The 18,325-nt window shown below is 37.4% G+C and overlaps 1 protein-coding gene across 1 annotated transcript in view; it reads left to right on the top strand.

Annotated features, from left to right (window-relative positions):
- Window positions 1-1,873: 1,873 nt before the first annotated feature.
- Window positions 1,874-18,325, top strand: part of LOC125226402 (transcription cofactor vestigial-like protein 4) — a 42,254-nt gene continuing 25,802 nt past the window's right edge. Inside the window, exons 1-2 of the mRNA XM_048130379.1 lie at window positions 1,874-2,219; window positions 7,191-7,296. Coding sequence (XP_047986336.1) covers window positions 7,200-7,296 — 97 coding nt within the window. The 5' untranslated portion in view covers window positions 1,874-2,219; window positions 7,191-7,199. The remainder of the gene's footprint in view (window positions 2,220-7,190; window positions 7,297-18,325) is intronic.

Genomic DNA, 18,325 nt, shown 5'->3' with positions numbered 1-18,325 from the left:
TATTTATTCGCGATTCCACTTCATCAGTCAACTTTACTAATTTTTGTATGGAAACTGATTTAAATAACATGACATCACATTTGTACAAAAACCGGCCATAATATCGCATGCATAAGGACGCCTAAATATCTGACACAATTTTATTTCTAGTTATTACAGAGTGTCAGATAGTTTTGCAGCCTTCTTTTCGTACGATACTATTGTCGGTGACTGTACCCAGGGCGTAAAAATATAATGATATAGAATGTTGTGCACCACACCAAAAAGACCAGTCGGTCAAATTATTTAATCTAACACGTCATTATGAATTTTTTATCAAATATATGAAAGTGGCGCGTTCCTAGCACAAGTCTCAGTAACAGGAATGTAACTGTTAGGTAACCGAGAGGGGGTGGGCGGCGCTTTTGGCCATACTGTACGATAGTAAGGTATGAATGTTCAAGTAGGTTGTTATTGCCTAATATTGACATGGCAGTTTGTTCACCTGAAATAATTAAAATTTTAGCAACTAAAATGCACTATATTTCACTCGTTGAGTAGGCATGCATATATCCAAATATCCATATACCCTTGTTTTATGTTGATAAAAATCTGTTGATTTGTACTGAGGTTTATAACGAGTGTTTTGTTAGATGGAATAAATATTGTGTCATGTAAAATGATTTTCATTCCATCTCCCAATAATACTACCTACATTTGACTATCAAGAAAAAAACAACCGTCAATAAATTGTTAAAGAGTCAGACTAAGCAAACTTGTCAAACAATTTCATAGGAGTTTGACTTTAGGAGCTAATTTTATGCAACAAAAGCGCGGAAACTTATTTCATAGATAAGATACCTACCTAGTAGCAAAGATATGAGAAATACTTCATACTAAGATCGTACCTCGAATTTTTGATCTTAAAATCGTCGATCATGATTTTAAAATAAAGAAATATGTCATTTGTTCTTATAAAAAATAAAAACACGCAAAAATACTACTACTACTACTGTTTGACAGACTATACCATAATATAACTATATATCTATTACATACATACTGCCATCTTAAGAAAAAGTATTAAATGAGAATAAACGTCATAAACGACGTGGTTGTACAAGAATGAGCCACCAATCTAACAAGTTATTACCAGATATTTCTAACAGATGGCGCTAAAAATCATTCAGCAGTCCAAGCAACTCGTACAATACAACATAATGTAAAATGCTTACAAGCACATGTTTCTGGTTTAATTAACTCGCAAAAAATCTTATATTAATAATAGACGACGTGAATTAGAAACCAAAATTAATGAGACTAATAATTACACGAATATCTAATGCCAGTTATCATTTTACAATACTTAGAAATCTCTAAGAATATTTCACTTGTATGTAATTACAGCTTATAAATGTTAATTAAAGTACCGAACCGAAACCAAGCATTTATTCGCTATGCTACGTGCACTGAGGAATGAAGCCTGACCCTGGTTCTTTCCAACCTGTGTCGATAACCCTGCAGCAGACGGACTAAACATCACGCCTGCGCGGCTGTGACGTAGCAACGGCGGCCTTAGCTTGGTCGCATTCCAACAGATTCGCAAATGTTCTACGTTACTTCTTATATTGAGTTATATTTTGGTATTAACTTGCAGCTTTTCATTCTAATATTATAGTTTTAATAATTTTGACAGTTTTTGTTCAATGTTTCTGCTTAAAACAGGCTTCGTTAAAATTGTAATCCGTTTATGCTCAAAGAAGCGAGCACTCCAGTGCGCCGCCGTTGTAACGTTTAACATTCCATTACATAGATGGCGGCACTGAAAATATTTGACATTCCCTGCATTCCAATAGCTGTGGGCTCGGCTCAAATGTCAAACGCGATTATTTCGTCAACAGTGTCGTGGCGCGCTAGTTGGGTTTTATGAAATAACAACAAATAACGCGACAGTGCAATTGATGTAAAATGGATGTTGAACGTTAACAATCAGTGTGTTTTTTTGCGCCGAGTGAACTGGCAGCGAGTTGTGTGAAACTAAACAGTTTTTGCAATGCCGTATTGATTTTGTTCGTCACCGGTTTTGATACGCTGTTATGAACTTTTTCTAACTTATTGGAGTTAAAACACTTTACTGGTTGTAATCTAATGCTGATTAACGTATTGTTCTTTGTATTTATGCGAGGACACTGTTAATTGAAGCTTATCGAGGACGGGATATCGAATTGGGAATAAATTAAGTGAGTACCTTTTGCCTACTTGAATTCCTTGATGTTTACATTTATGCTACTTATGCTTTTATACATGTTTTTGTATTTTTGAAGTTTTTATTGTGAATTCATTCATTAGTGTAATATATTATTTAAGATATAGGCAGCCATGTGCTCGTATTTATTATTAACTATGTTTGTTTTTATTGACATGTTATATTACATACCTAAGTAGCTACTTTACTAAGTTACAGAACATAAATGAACAAATTATCTGGTATGTATTTTCTATGCTATCAATTATTTAAATAAATGTAGCGTGTTATTAATTTAAAATGTAAAATTGCGACGTACTACGTAGATACATAGGTACCTACTCAACTGGAATACAATTTAATAATTTAGGTATAGGTTACCTATTTTTTTTTATGAGAACTCGATAGTAATTTTGTACGATGTTTTAAAGTAAGATTCCGTCGTAATCAGATCAAGTCGCCCGCTGTTTTGATTTTCATTACCCGTACAGCACAGCGTACTTAGTACTTACCTACCGGTTTGATTTGCGAGTGCCAAGCAAAAAATTCGCCGCTACTTGCCGCAAAAAAGCGTTCATGCGATTACGACTTCTATGTCAGAGCTGTAAGGAGCATGTAATGGCCTTATTTTCGAACGTGGAATCTCGCGAGCATAATAGCGCGGAATGCGACCGATAGGGGTGTTATTATGATCGCTTGCGCTCAATTTGCCCGTACTAGCCATCACAAGTGCGCGCTACGATCAAGCGTAGAAGTAACAGTGGCGGAGGTTTCAATATACTGGTTTCGGGTGAATGCGGATTCGGTTCAGTATTGGGAATATTCTAGCTGGTGCGAACGCATGTGGCACTGGCAGATAACGTGTCGATAACGCCGATTAGCCAATGTGACCCGGCAGATTCATTTCCTATAGGCTCCCACATGCAATGTTTCTTTTAGCCCAGAAGAATTGTAACTAAAAAGTAGAAGTAGGTGTCAATTGCGCACCAAAAACACCCTATTCCAATATCCCCTTGCATTTTGGTGACTCATAACATGATATGTATGTTAGTTAATACTCACACACACATAATTAGGTACGTAGATTTGACCGAAGACCATGAAATACATAATTATGTATAAAGGAATTAACATTTAGCTACCCAAATGTTAGTTGCGTCTCATTTGGTCGCTCCCAATATTTCGGTTTGACTCCCGGCGAGATAATATAGGTACGTAAGTACCTAACTATCTTCGAATAAGTCTAGCTTATCATAGAAACTTATAATTTAAAACTAGGTACTATATAAAATAAATCATTGTCATTACAGAACTGCATTTATATTAAGTAAGTTTAATTTTTACTAATGCTATGATTCTAATCGTGTATAAGTTAGATAAATATTAAAATCCCAGCATTTTACGCAAATATTTCACATACATATAACATTTGAATTTAAATTTTGCGACAAATAGTAAGTACATTACGATACAAGTGCGAAAAAAAGGAAGTACGAAACGAGTGGCGATAAATACACGACCGAAGGGAGTGTTTTAAATTGACACGAGTTACGAATTTCCTTTTCGCACGCGTATCGTACGACGTTTTTCAGTACAGATGGCCTCCGAGGTTTCGACCTGACATACCTATAAGTAATGAACCACTTCTTGCACTATAGCATAAAAATCAGCCCTTCTAATTTGAGACCTTACAAGGCGACCAAGCACAGTTATATACAGGGGATGCTTACTTATATTTGGGCAACCCTACTTCAAAGGGAACATCTGCTCGTTCCCGGCGGCCCCTCCGGCCACGTGCGCGTTGCCATCTCAAATAAAAAAACGTCGTATGTAAATAGAAAGTTACAGAAACTTACGACATTACTCCACGAAATACTTGCGCAGCAGGGGTAGCCTGCCAACCGGCGTAAACGCACCGCACCCCAAAATGCGGGCAAGCCCTAATAAGACAAGCGATAACAACGTAAACTCTACCTAAAGTTGGAACCTCTTAGGTTGAATTTGTATTGGACAGGCGTACGAAAATGATTATTATTTTTAACTTTCGGAATGTCAAGGTTCGACCACCATGTGGTTTTCGTCTGGAGACTAGCAGGTGATAACGTTTTATGTAAACTTTAGGCAAACGAACATCTGTCCTGAAAAGACATGCTTGTTGAAATCGATCAGTAAATACAATAGTGTAATCCATAATACATATTATTAACCGACAGTGAGTTCAGGTTTTACATGTACTTATGAGTATTCAACAATAAAAAGTACTACATTACAATTAGCACCTAGCAGTGGTGGAGCGCTGACAGAAGTCAAATTCCCATTTGCTGGCCTCTGCGCATCTCACGAAAAGATTCAAATTAAGTATGTAGTTTCAGTTTGCTTATACATTTTTTTTGACTCACCGCCACTGGTAGGTACTTTAATAAGTGGTAGGTCCCTATTACTAAAAATATAATTATCATATTCATAAACTATAGGTACCTTAACATTCCGTTTATATTTATCATCGCTCCCATTATTCCAAATTACTCATGACTCTCATGAGTTTTCCTAACTGTTATTTCCTTAAAATGATACTTAAATACCAAATAATCAATCCGCAGCAATTAAAACAAAAATGACACAGAAGTTTATTTTTATTATCCGTTTGTTGAATGTTTATGTCAAACTTCCAATGATTGATGCTTTCCAAGCGACGTATTAAAATTCCTGCATTTTTACCCAAAACTGCGTTCATTTACCATTTGTTACTAATGTCTGCATAATAAGTCTCATTTTACTTTGTAAGTATTTGATGTACCTATGTGTCGTAACGAAATTCTTCAGCCGACGTGCCCGCACAATTCGTGACTTCGCCTCTGGCCAGAAAAATTCTATTGTGCCTAATGTATCAACCGAATTCCTCATCATTAACATGCCCATCACTCGTCATACACGATTCTTGTTTACCCGCACTCATCCACACCTCTTATTTGTCCAAGATGCCTAAAGGAATGTCCACTTCTGTAAGTTCAATGACGGGATGACATTCCAGGAATTTGACATCCATTATTGTGGTCATTATGATTCATCAGGATCCGTTGAAATGTTACAGATATGTGTGGAATCCGTTTAATCGACCGTTTCAGTGCCGACGACATGTGATAAAAGAAAGTTCTCACACTCACAACAAACGATCTGGGATTCTCAGGCCTAATAACTAAAATCGAGATGCTTTACTATTGTAGTGTTCCTACTTAAATATTACTTACGTAATCATTTTTCGGTCTTAAATGATAAAAGACGAATAAAATCTGAATGTTTTAGTTTTAGCTAACGCTAATTACTTAATAATCTTGTTGCTAAATTTATCATTATCACCTCGCTTGGCCATCACAGAAATATTTCGCGTGGTATGCCAATTTAACCATGCGAATCTCGTTTATTATTATCACAATATTTGGCGAGTATCATGCAACAAAGAACTAAGAATCCAAGCTTTGATTCTACTATCCATTTTTTACCTTTAGCTTTAGTATTTAGTGCTATAAGATTTGTAAGTATATCGTATATGGGAACCTTATCTTTCTTATTGTATACAAAGTCTGCCGTGTGCTTGGGAACATCTTGGTGGTCAATTGTATCCGTGACTTTGCCACCGTGCTCATTTACTATAATGATAGTAATTGCTCTGTACAATTCAATCTCTGCATCTTTTAGTAAGGTCAGTTTGTTGCAGTGCTTCCCAAGCTATCAAATCATAATGTCATATCATATCTGTGTATCGTGTGATGAATGTCGCATTCTCACGGTAGTGTAGTGTACGATTTCGTTGTTTATCTTTTTGTTTCCTAGCAGGCAATTATGGTCGCGCGATAAATGATAAAACATCTGGCCGTCCCTATCGTACTTACTAATAGTGCGATAGGGACGGTCTGATATTTTATCGTCTATCGCGCGACCATGCTACCCGTGCTGCAATCAAATTATTTGCTAATTTGCTCTGAATTGATTTAACTTATCTATAACATATTGCCTAAATTAAATGGTATTAATTTGGTAACGTAATAAATTACCGTAAAATATTAAAATATATTTCATCAAATGACTCGTAGACAGTTTGTCAGATCCATTAGGTACAACTTACTAATGTGTTTTTGCGGAGCGACTAATTTCCTCATTAATCAAACAAAACTGTCACATTCGAAGATTATAACGATATGGAATTTAATAGAAAGCCATAGTGTTCAACCGTACCATCTATCAAATCCGTTACGACGCAGTGAGAATGTCTTATCTGCCATAGCGCGGACCATTGGCCGCGTTCCCGATCCCGCCGCGGTATGCGGTCGACCCACGTTTCACAACTCTTTGTTTGATCCGATCTGCCTCCTCGTGCCCGTGGGAGAATAAAGACGCATATGCTTCTAACACATAACCAGATACGACTTTGCGCTACCAGGATACGCCTTATTTACGCGAGAGCTCGTACGGCTTGGCTCGCGTCTGTCCACCGTCTAGTCGTTTACGTGCGATTAGGAATTTCCGCCGCCGAACTATTTGCATGCGGCCTTTGCGACATGTTTGCAATGCTTTGTCGCCAAAAATATTTATACTATAATAGACATCGTTGCCCCATAGCCAAAAATATTTATACTCCATTAGACACGTCTGCTGATAAATTCTTAGGATATTTCGCACGATCAAAGTGTTTCAGTTTATAATACTGGTTGCTAATAGGTATCCCTTGTTTAAATCAGTCATTGTTTAGCTTACCGAACAGAAGTGGTGTCAAATATATTTAGCAAATGACGTACTTACTACCCAAAACAATGACAGCATATTATTATGTGTAAGTCGAACAATGCTCAAATATTTTTATGTTATTAAAGTAGGAGCCAGTATCGGTGGGCAATTTGGCTTGTTTTGTTTTCTGAATGTTTTAAATACTCGCCCGAGACAATGGTTTTAAAACCGACTATGTTTTCAGGTACATAAAATGGAGAAGGTTGAATCCCCGCTGGACGTATTGTCGCGAGCTGCGACCATGGTGCAGCCATGCCCGGCGTATCCCGCCAGTGACTCTGATGGCTTCGGTAAGTAATTAAAGCATTAAGTCGCATGTCTAAAACACGTACCAGAATGTCGAGTAATTTTTCCAGTAGCATATTTTCCGGCTTCACATTCCGAATTGACTTGTCCTCATGCATTAAACATGGCTATTATGCTATCGATTAATCAACGAACGCTAACGTATCGTCTAGGAATTCAACAGCTACCGTATGGCAATGGAATCCACCTACTCGCGCGACAGTAACGTCTTTTGTCCAGTTGACACTCAAATGTAGATACGGCGTTTTTGTGTATAATATTGGAATTGCTTTGAGATGCGATGCGGCCTTGTAGGCGGGTCACATTCCAGATTCCACCTCGCATTGTTTGATAGTCACCCGCTGCGGGCGTAGCAGAGCACTGTGATTCTGATTTTAAAGAAAAACATATCGGACTTAAAATCGAAATCTTAATAATTGCAGAGGCCTTAAAGAGCAGTAACTATATGCCAGTATTAAAAATCTAGAAAATCGGCGACCACTTACTGTCTAGGGACAGTACGGACGTCAATGGATAATAGGTACCTAAGAGTTTTCCAATCCTAGCCTCTGCATCTACATTCTACACAAAGAGCTAAGGCGTCTTTAATACCTTCAGTGATAAGCAATTGATTTTAATCGGATTGATAATACTAGTAGTATCAAGAGTATCTAATAGGTACATAGTTGTGAAAGACATCGGCTGTAGCTTCTTCGACAGGGTTCACGACTCCCGCTCCTAACAATGCGCCATTGTTGCTGTGAACTGGTTTCACGATGAAATGCTTGATTGGCAACACAGTCGATCTCTATGGCCGAATTATGACCCTCGAGTTTTTTTTGCTGTTTTTGTTTGGCGATGCGCAGCCGACCAATATATCCGGGTGAGCAGGGATTACGGGAAATTCGCACGATTTAGGTTTGTTTCAAATTATCGCAGACACTCACAATGCGATAAAACAAACATATGTATTTGAAATGCCTTCTGATTGCAATTGCAAGAAAGACGGAATATTTATTACTTATGTATACCTACGTGATATTGTTTTTTTTACAACCGGATTTAGCAATTTGTTTGAAAGTCTAGTCAATATCAATATAAAGAAACAATACATTACGGGTTTGATAAATACGAATTATATAAACAAACAAAAAATGACAAATGGGCGCGTTCAAGTTATATCAATACAAATGGTGTCGCCGGAAGAAGCGCAATAGCATTATGCTGAGGCGGGTTTAAACGATAATTTTTATATTATGTTTTAATAATTAAATGTTTGTATTTTTAATACCTATTGTAATTTACCACGAATAAACGATTTCTATTCTATTCTATTCTATTCTATATAAATATAAAAATATGAGGGCGGAGATTTTTAACAGCAACTAAATAGCAGAACTTTGGTCTATAAGTTCAGATTGAAGCGTGACAGTTACTCGAAATAGAAATACCCCATACCATTGTATTATATATGAAAACACTTGTATGTTCTGAAAATGACTGTATGGGCAACAGGGTTAACAGGTCAGCGAAGCTGAATACGCTTCCAGTCTAGGGCACCTAACTTACGTTTTGAACCACAACGGCGTGAACATAAAGTGGATGATAAACCTTCATTGTCATCACTGTACCTTCCTTTCTCTGTTCTGAACAATGGCAGTAAATGTTGTCTAGAAAGCTAGCTGAAAGCGAGCCGGAGCGTCCCGCTCTCCCTGGTGCGTTTCGCCGCCCTACTAACGCGACATCCTGTTGACATGACTTTTCCCTCCACATATCTGCACGGATAAACATCCAGATCCTGGATGAATTTCCTATAGAGTTTATTCACTTGCATGTACGACATAAGTAATTCACATCAGCAATACAAAGAAGTGTCCAAAACTTTTGCGCGTACGAGTAGCTTACTGTTTCGCCTCACCTTGTTTTTCATCATTTCCATTTTTTTGTATTTTCTTGTTTCCCGTGTTCAAATTCTAGTAATGTTTTGTTTTCGTCACTTAGATTCGTTTGCTTGTTAAAGTCACCAATCATTGCTCAGTTATAATTATCTCGACCAACCGAAAGAAAGTGACTGCACTGAATTCGATGGCATGCTTTGAATTATTTCGTGGTCTAGTTCACGATACTAAAACTGTACGGCGGATTTAACTACTGAAAGCATTTTTTATTGCGAGCAGTAGAACTCCAGAATTTAAAATCTACCCTTTTTTACCTGAAAAGCTTCAGCAGATAAACATTTGGCGCTGACTTTTTACTAACACATGACATGAGTTATTTGCAGATTACACGTACGCCTATGTAAATCCATACTAATCCATCCATACTAATATTATAAATGCGAAAGTAACTCTGTCTGTCTGTCTGTCTGTCTGTCTGTCTGTCTGTCTGTTACGCTTTCCCGCTTAAACCACGCAGCCGATTTTGATGAAATTTGGAACAGACAATCTTTAGACCCTGAGACAGAACATAGGCTACTTTTTATTTCGAAAAAAAGGGATGAAGGGGTTGATAAAGAGGTTGAAAGTTTGTATGGGATTTCTTAATTTTAAAAGATAAAACCATGAAACTTTATATTTTAGCACTTGATAAGAAATCATTAAACATATATTTAAAGTCACATACAGGTCGAACGCGATTAATTAACATTATTTTTACCTTTAAAATAAACATGGTGGGAAATAAACATTAACTAAAAGCGGGTAGATTATATTTATTTGTCTACCCCGAACATTTATATAAATTAATATCGGGTAGTTTTGTGTTGTTTACATCTCCGGTGACATTTTGCTGGGACGTCAGTCTTCCGCGACCACAGCCAGTGCAACCTGGCCGAAACGTTGGGAAAAAAGGTAAAAATAATATTAATTAATCGCGTTCGACCTGTATGTGACTTTAAATATGTGTACAAAGCGCGAGAACTTAAAGTGTTATATCATTAAACATCTTGATAAGGGATAAGGATAGGGATAGGGACAGGGATAGGGATAGCGATAGGGATAGCGATAGGGATAGCGATAGGGATAGCGATAGGGATAGCGATAGGGATAGCGATAGGGATAGCGATAGGGATAGCGATAGCGGTAGCGATAGCGATAGCGATAGCGATAGCGATAGCGATAGCGATAGCGATAGCGATAGATAGCGAGCGTTAGCGTTAGCGATAGCGGATACGGATACGGATACGGATAATATGGGTATCGTTAGAGGGATACGGATAATCGGTCGGCGGTCTCTTACAATCAATGTGCTCTAAGACGATCGTTGTTTGCTTGCTTGAAGATTACGTTTGCGATAAGTATAAGCAAAATGTAAAAAATTGTAAGGGAAAATAGAAAAAAGTACTTTTTACCCACCGATCATAGTGTCGAAATACGGGCTATGTGGGATGTTTATGAAGGTTTCCCCAGCGTATATAGAATTACCTACGCTGTGGTCGATGTGTAATATTTCTACAATCATTGCAAGCAAAAGTATTATGTGCAATCGAAATAATCGCAGATAAACCTAAGGATCCAAATGAAAATCTTAATGAATACTTTTATTACGCGGGCGAAGCCGCGGGTAAAAGCTAGTGTAAAATAAATGATGATGTAAAAATAATAAAAAACTTAGACATCTTCATGAAATCCCAACTGCAGCCATTAATAATCAACTTATCTAAATACGATCATGCGATACGTGCTCACTTATTTGTGTTTACAAACAGTGGTCAGATTGCGAGTAATTATGCAACGCGATGACAGCGACGCTGCGCGGGCGCTCACTTTCGTTAGTTTCGTTGCGCGCGCATAGCTCGTGCGCGGCCAGAGAAAGCGCTCAGGAATTTGGTCGGGCCACATCGTCCCACAGTTGAACAGGGGCACAATTTCACATTGTTTTTAACCAATCTGACACATAGATATGACGAAAATTGGCATATACTATATAAAATTTATAATCAAGATTGATTGAAGGACCCAGCTCAGCTTGGTCATTATTATCGGATGATCTATTAGGTACTTGAATGATTAATTTGCCTTCGCCGGCTTTTATTCATTGTACCTATACTACTTTAATTGATATAAAATAGTTTTTTCGGTGTACCTGGCACCTGGCTGGTGTGTTAGGTACTTAAAAGATTCGTTAGTAATATTATGTGCAAAGTGTTTTTCTCTCTGATGACACTTGACAGATTGACAGCGTCTTTCTTGGCATTGTTACATTAGTTATAAGTTAAATGATATTTTAGATATTTCAGTTACTATTCTATTCAAGTTTTTAAATCATCTAACTCAGGTTCTAATGATCCCAACCCAACTCGTAAGTCGTAACCTTTGCATAACCAGTTTACCAAATTTCAAATATTGATTCATTAAATTAACTAACAATCACTTATCCTTATCGATCAAAGGCCACGATAGCTCTCTAGACAGTATAGGAAATAGTAAGAGAAGTGAATTTTATTGTGAATGATATTGGAGTGAATGTAGCATGTCCGTACATATCCGGTACGCAGAGGCGGCGTGTTACGGTTTCGGAAAGAATGCAGAATGTAGGTTGCGCCGACTTGCCGACTACAGTTACGAGCATTCTCAGGCATGCAATCGCTCTTTACTGATCATAAATTTTATGAAAAATTATCAACGTTGTCCTTTTTGGCAAAAAGCTTATAGGGGCTTTTTCTTCAAGGGCATAAATTATTCCTGAGTTCCAAAAGGAAATCAGTAGTCACTGTCATGATTTAGGGATACACATGTTTGAGACATCAAAAACTCTTTACTTTGTATACTTACTGCAACTTAAAAGATGGTTCTATCTCTATAACGACTATAATAGTAAAATTGTTGGTTGGAAATATATATTCAAAATACAAAATACAAAATCATTTATTCAGCAAATAGGCCACGGGGGCACTTTTACATGTCAACATTACAGAGTATTCATTAAAGTTAAACAAATGAAATTAATAGAAATATTAACTAAAAATATTAATCATAAGCAAAGTAGCTATACACTGATATAGAATTAGAGATGTATAAAGTCTCTAAATGTCATATTATTACTAACTATAATCAATTCCTGATAGATTTACCAATGGAACCAATTAGCAGAATCATACGGGTTACATGAAGGCAAAATACAATATACCTTAGTTACGTCAAATACTGAGTACTTTACGAAAAGGCAGGTTATCAATTTATCACCCCTTTAATGTCACTAACTACCAAGCGGATTTTAATTGAAGTTTTAATGAATACACTTTTATGTCTTTTGGTGAGAAATCAAGATGTTTTTTTCTCAAAACGCAATACTGGATTAGTGTTCCACGTTGTACATAGATTTAAGCCAAATACAAACTGATTACTCTATGTTACGTGACCTAGCATCGCTATCTACTGCGAACATCTTCGCTTGCACTTAAGAATTTTCCTCACCAAATAACATGTCATGTCACATGGATTGTCCGCAAAAACGTAATTCAAACATGAAAGCTTGTCGTTAGTAAATTCCTTCGCCAATTGATCAGTGTGATAGCAAAAATGCGAGGTGGCGTGATCAGGTGACACGGGCACTCGCACGCATCGCTGGCATCCCGATACCAATGAAGTCATCATGTAGAATTTCTAATAGCCACGGATTCCATTTCGTTGACGAAGTGAGAGTACGGATATTCCAGATATTAGCACGTTGTCTGATCACTTACGGGTGTTATTTATTTCTCGAACCAGTTACAATAAAGGAAAATGGATGGTCCTAAAACAGATCCTTGTGGTGTTCCAATTTGCAACACCTCCCTAGCGAAATATCTATAATTTTAGCTTTTTCTCTCTGTGGCATACCTAATAAGTTTATACTGCAATTGCATGATTTAAAGTAGAACGTTGGGATAATGATGTTAATCCTTTTTTTCTAAGCTCATTATCTGAAATTAATTCATGTACTTAAAAGCTTTGCAGAAATTTTCCAGAGCACTAAGGACATCCTGCAAGTGTAGCAGACCCAACTAGTTGATTCAACTATGTATTTATACAGATTCCAAACACGGCATGAAGCCTTAATTGGGCACTGACCAACGAAACCTTAGGTATAATATAGTCATTAGTCATTAGCACCTCCAAGTATAAGATTGGAATGCACAATATTAACGATACCGACCTCCAAATTATTTGAGGCGTTCATGATCATTCTAAACACACGTTGGAATGCCTTTATCAGAGGCCAGTTGAAAATAAAGTCTGTATCCTTATAAAGCAGAGGCCATCGTCAATTCTTTTATGGCTAGAGCTATCGAAATAAAAATTGATCATGTTACGGTTGTGAGCTCTAATCGAAATTTCATTTGTAGATCACGTTTCATTTGACAACGTCTGTACTTGCTATGGTCGTTTGGAAGACCCCATTAGCCTCAACATAATAAAGAGTACTATCGTACAGTATGGCCACTCCCGTTCCCCGCTGAAAGTGCCGCCCAAGCCCACCCCGTCTCGGCTACCTCACAGTTACCGCCTGTCAAAAACGCGAACAGTCGACCTGTCATATCTCACTCATACAAGCATAGTACGCGTTCACCTGCACGAGCTTAGACTGTGTGCTAGGAACGCGCCTCTTTCATATATTTGATCGCCAGTGTCCGAGATGTGCTTTATTAGCTATATCTGTTGACTCTGTAGTCCGTACATACAAATTACATTTTTCTTGCACAACTTCGTTTCCACGCTTTATTTAAATACATTTTAATGATTGGCTGGAATGTTAATAGTTGACTGATTTTTCTTGTGACCTTTCAATGTGGCGTTATCGGCATATCTTTTAATACGAGGATGTTTACTCCATTAAGTATGTCTGGTATGTGGACGCTTGAGGCGCAAGATAAAGACTGAACTCCGAATACTTTACATTACTACATTGTCTGGATGTTATTATTGTATGTATAAATAAAGTAGGTGACGATCATTACCGACAAACACAGTTGACTGGCCTAATCGAGTATTTTTATTATCACAATGGATATTGAAGAAAATTTAAATATTTGTGAATTAGATTAGGTGTATTAGAAATAAAGAATACGTTTTTTGACACATACAGCCTTTATAGGAAGCTATGCGATATTATCTGTGACACACTTGGACCGATCAACCCCATCTGATTCGGTCAAGTTGTGTTCGAATATATGGGAAATTAAAAAATAAATCCAGCAAAATTTTAACGTTGTATGGTACCTTAGGGTAAGGTGTTTTGCGCACACTAGCGTCCCCTACCGTCTTCCTGACGCAACACCCCCTTTTAGCACGAAATAGGTCCCGGTTTACGGTTTTTCTTCATTTTTGAGAAAAGTATCAGAGTTAGGAAAAAAGTGTCTATGAAATAATTGGATGTAGTTACGCAGAAACGTTCCCAATCCACATGAAATTGTCATTACGTTTTGGACCTTGTATGAAAAACAAAAGTCTTTCATTTCAATGACAATTTCAGATGGATTGGAACGTTTCTGCATAACTACGTCCAATTAATTATTAAATTTTAAACAAAAAAGGTTGTATGTATTTTTTTTAGCACTTACCATATTCGTGCATTAGCTTGTTGAAGTTCGATATAACTCAGTACTTAATGAAATAGTAATATGTTTATTAGTGGTTTAATTTCAGAATTTTGTCAAAGATTATCAAGCTACTAGTTTTTGCCCTTCTGAAGTACCTTTTTACCAAGTTTCAAGCCTGTAGCTGGAAATAAAACTTATTCCCCATACAAACTTTAGCCAGCCTCATTTTAACTCTCTTAAAAAAAAACCCAAAAACGCTGAAATTAGTTTCTTTCCATTTTAATTTTACCTTTATAGTCTTTATACGAAGTTTCAAGCTCATATTATCAAAATAAAGGTAGATCCACATACGAATTTGGACACCCATTTCACCCCCTTAGGGGATGAATTTTGAAAATTCCTTCCTTAGCGGGTTCGTAGACCTTATCTTATAAGTAACCTACGTGCCAAATTTGGATTCTCTAACACCAGCGGTTTGGGCTTTACCTTGATTTAAGTCAGTCAGTCACTCAGGACTTTGCCGTTTATATATATAGATAACATGAAAATAGTGCATGATATCAAAAAATATAATATGTCCTTTCTTATTGGGAATTTCATGAAAATTATTTCTTTGATTGACAACTTTTTTCTAAAATGTATACTTTCCCCAAAAATTAAAAAATACTGAATTTTGAGACATATTTTAGGGTAAAAGGGGGGGGGGGGTTGCGTCAGGTGGAGGGAGGGGACGCACTAAGGTATCAAACCGAATTTCATTTTATTTGGATTTTTTTTTTCAGAAAACACAGTTTGATCGAATCAATCGTGTAGATCGCTAGACTCTCACTATTGTTGTAAGTACCTACTCCAAAATACGGTGTCAGATACTAGGCTTGTTCGTATTGTATTTTTTCATATACTTAGATCATTGTAGAAAATACACTGAGCTGTGTATGGAATGCAAGTGAGATTCTGCAAATCTGATGCAATAGAGAGGTAAAATATTGCACGTTTAATGTATTAGTCATATGTATGCGCTGCGGAAATAGTTGGGGATGCCTTGGAACGCGTCATTCATAATACCACTTACCACTTAGTCAATCGCTATCTTACTAAATCATTGAGGATAAGTGGGTTCGCAGAATCAACATGCCATATCTTCGCTTGCATTGAGTTCTTCTAAGTAGCTTTGATATTTGGATGACTTTGCTTTCATCCGGCAGAAACCGGAAAAATTACATTTTCAAATCCGAGGAATCTTTCTCTGTCTCTCTTATGTCTGCTTTTGTTGGGATGAAAGAGAATAATCCCTACAAGTGATGGGACTTTCAATTTAGTACGAGAGTACTACTACCTAGCAGGCCATTTCTTTTTTAATACGAATATTTAATTTGAAATACCTACTCCTGAATACTCCTGATACTAAATTCCATTCGATTCGATTGCTCCACTGTATCCGACTGGTTTGTCATTTAGTACAAAAACAGGAGGTACCGAATTGGCCATGGGTCACTCTAAGCGAAGTCGTCAATACTGACTTTTCGTAACATCTGTCACCCGAATACATTTTTCTTTTGGCATTTGTCATCCTACGCCCGTCATCTAGGTTAGGCCCCGAGGAATTCAAAAACAGATTAGTAATGATACCGTATCAATGGCGGCACGTGCCACGATGTCACAACGCTATCATGTCCGATGGCCTGTAAGGGATCCTAGCCGCCGAACCGTGTCAGGGCTACATGCCGCGGTATCGTAATCAGTAGCCTTAGCTGGCTAAGGTAGCGTGTACACTTCTCATGTTTGTTAGTATTAGCACACCTCGGACACTGGCGATCAAATATATGACAGAGGCGCGTTCCTAGCACACAGTCTAAGTTCGTGTAGGTGAACGCGTACTATGCTTGTATGAGTGAAATATGACAGGTCGATTGTTCGCGTTTTTGACAGGCGGTAACTGTAAGGTAACCGAGAGGGGGTGGGCGGCACTTTCAGCGGGGAGCGGGAGTGGCCATACTGTACGATAGTACTCTTTATTATACTGTGGTATTAGGGTCATAGTACTCATAGTTTAGAAAAGTAAACTGTAGAATGAACTTTTCCTGCCTGCGGGCGCTCTCCAGCTGTGGAATGAGCTCCCTGTCGTGGTATTCCCGGTAAACTACAGTAGGGGGGTTGTTCAAAAAAGAAGTGTACAAGGTTCTTATGGGTCGGCAACGTGCATGTGACACCTCTAGAGTTGCAGGCGTTCACCGCTTTCCATCGGGTGGACCGTATGCCTGTATGCCACCGACGTCATATAAAAAAAAAACTCGGCTGTATTTTTCCGGACGGGACGACCTTCATAACCACCCTATGAAAGGCCGGCAATGCACGCACTTGAATGATGAAAATTGCTTATCATCAGGCGATTCTTTTATTCATTTGACTCCTGTTCCATGAAAAAATAAAACCTATGTAATTCCTTTTATAGATTTTGTTATATTATACTGCACAGCTATCATAGAACAATTATGTATACAGTATCCTTGTGCATGTGCAGTTACTTGCGTCGCATGGCTGCGTCAATTTTCATATATTGAGGAAAAAGTTTCAATAGAGCAACTCGATAACATACCACGAGACATATTTAGCTTTAACATATAGCAAGTTATGGTATCGTTTAAAAATAAAATTTACCAAAGAAAATCATAAAAATAATTCCACATAGTGGCTAATTATCCTAAATGTTGGTTACCGTGAGCATAAACCGCTCCCGTGATTCCTGTTTTTTGTGTCCATAGTAAAACCTAAATTCTGTTCGAAACGTTTTAAGTAGGTAATGGGCCTGTGACGTCGCATGGGAGCGGAAAAGACAAATTTAACGTCTAACGAACTAAGGCAGCCATTACACTCCTAAATTGGTTACATGGACAGGATTTTAGGACATTTTACCAAAAATCCCACTGGTTGCATGTTATAATTATAACCGTTATCCTTATAATTATGTGTATTTCTAATAAACCAAAAAATAGTTGGTTTGTAAAGACCTAAATCTGTATCTATGATCTATATAAGTAGATACCTACTTATCTAATTCTATTACTGGTCCTCACTGAGCGGTCAACCTTGTACTAACAAGACTGTGGTCATTTATACTTTATTATGATGAATATTCCGTACATTTTTATGACTTCAGTATACCTAATAGAAAAGAATTAAGTTCTTCAGTGTACCTAATAGTCACAAAATATTAATTTGAAAATCGTATTCAGTTTCGTACGTTGAAAAGATTACATAGCATATCTCATGATTCCCTTTGAAAGAAGATCAATCATTATTTAGTTTGTCAAATGAAATCATTCCAACCTTATAGAGAATCATCAAGGTAACAAGGTATGCAGTACTTGCTCTACTTATCTGTTGGCATGCAAGCATCGCGCGCCCTAATTTCAAACTTGTATAAAGCCGTGGTTTCATGTAGGTACCTACTGTTTACTACATGCGTTGCCAGTACGCGGCGCTATGTACCATCGGTATTGGTACGATACATAACT

Source organism: Leguminivora glycinivorella, chromosome 5 (genome assembly GCF_023078275.1).
Source record: "Leguminivora glycinivorella isolate SPB_JAAS2020 chromosome 5, LegGlyc_1.1, whole genome shotgun sequence".
Taxonomy (NCBI): domain Eukaryota; kingdom Metazoa; phylum Arthropoda; class Insecta; order Lepidoptera; family Tortricidae; genus Leguminivora; species Leguminivora glycinivorella.
The sequence above is the reverse complement of the archived record's forward strand: the minus strand, read 5'-3'. Positions and strand labels throughout refer to the sequence as shown.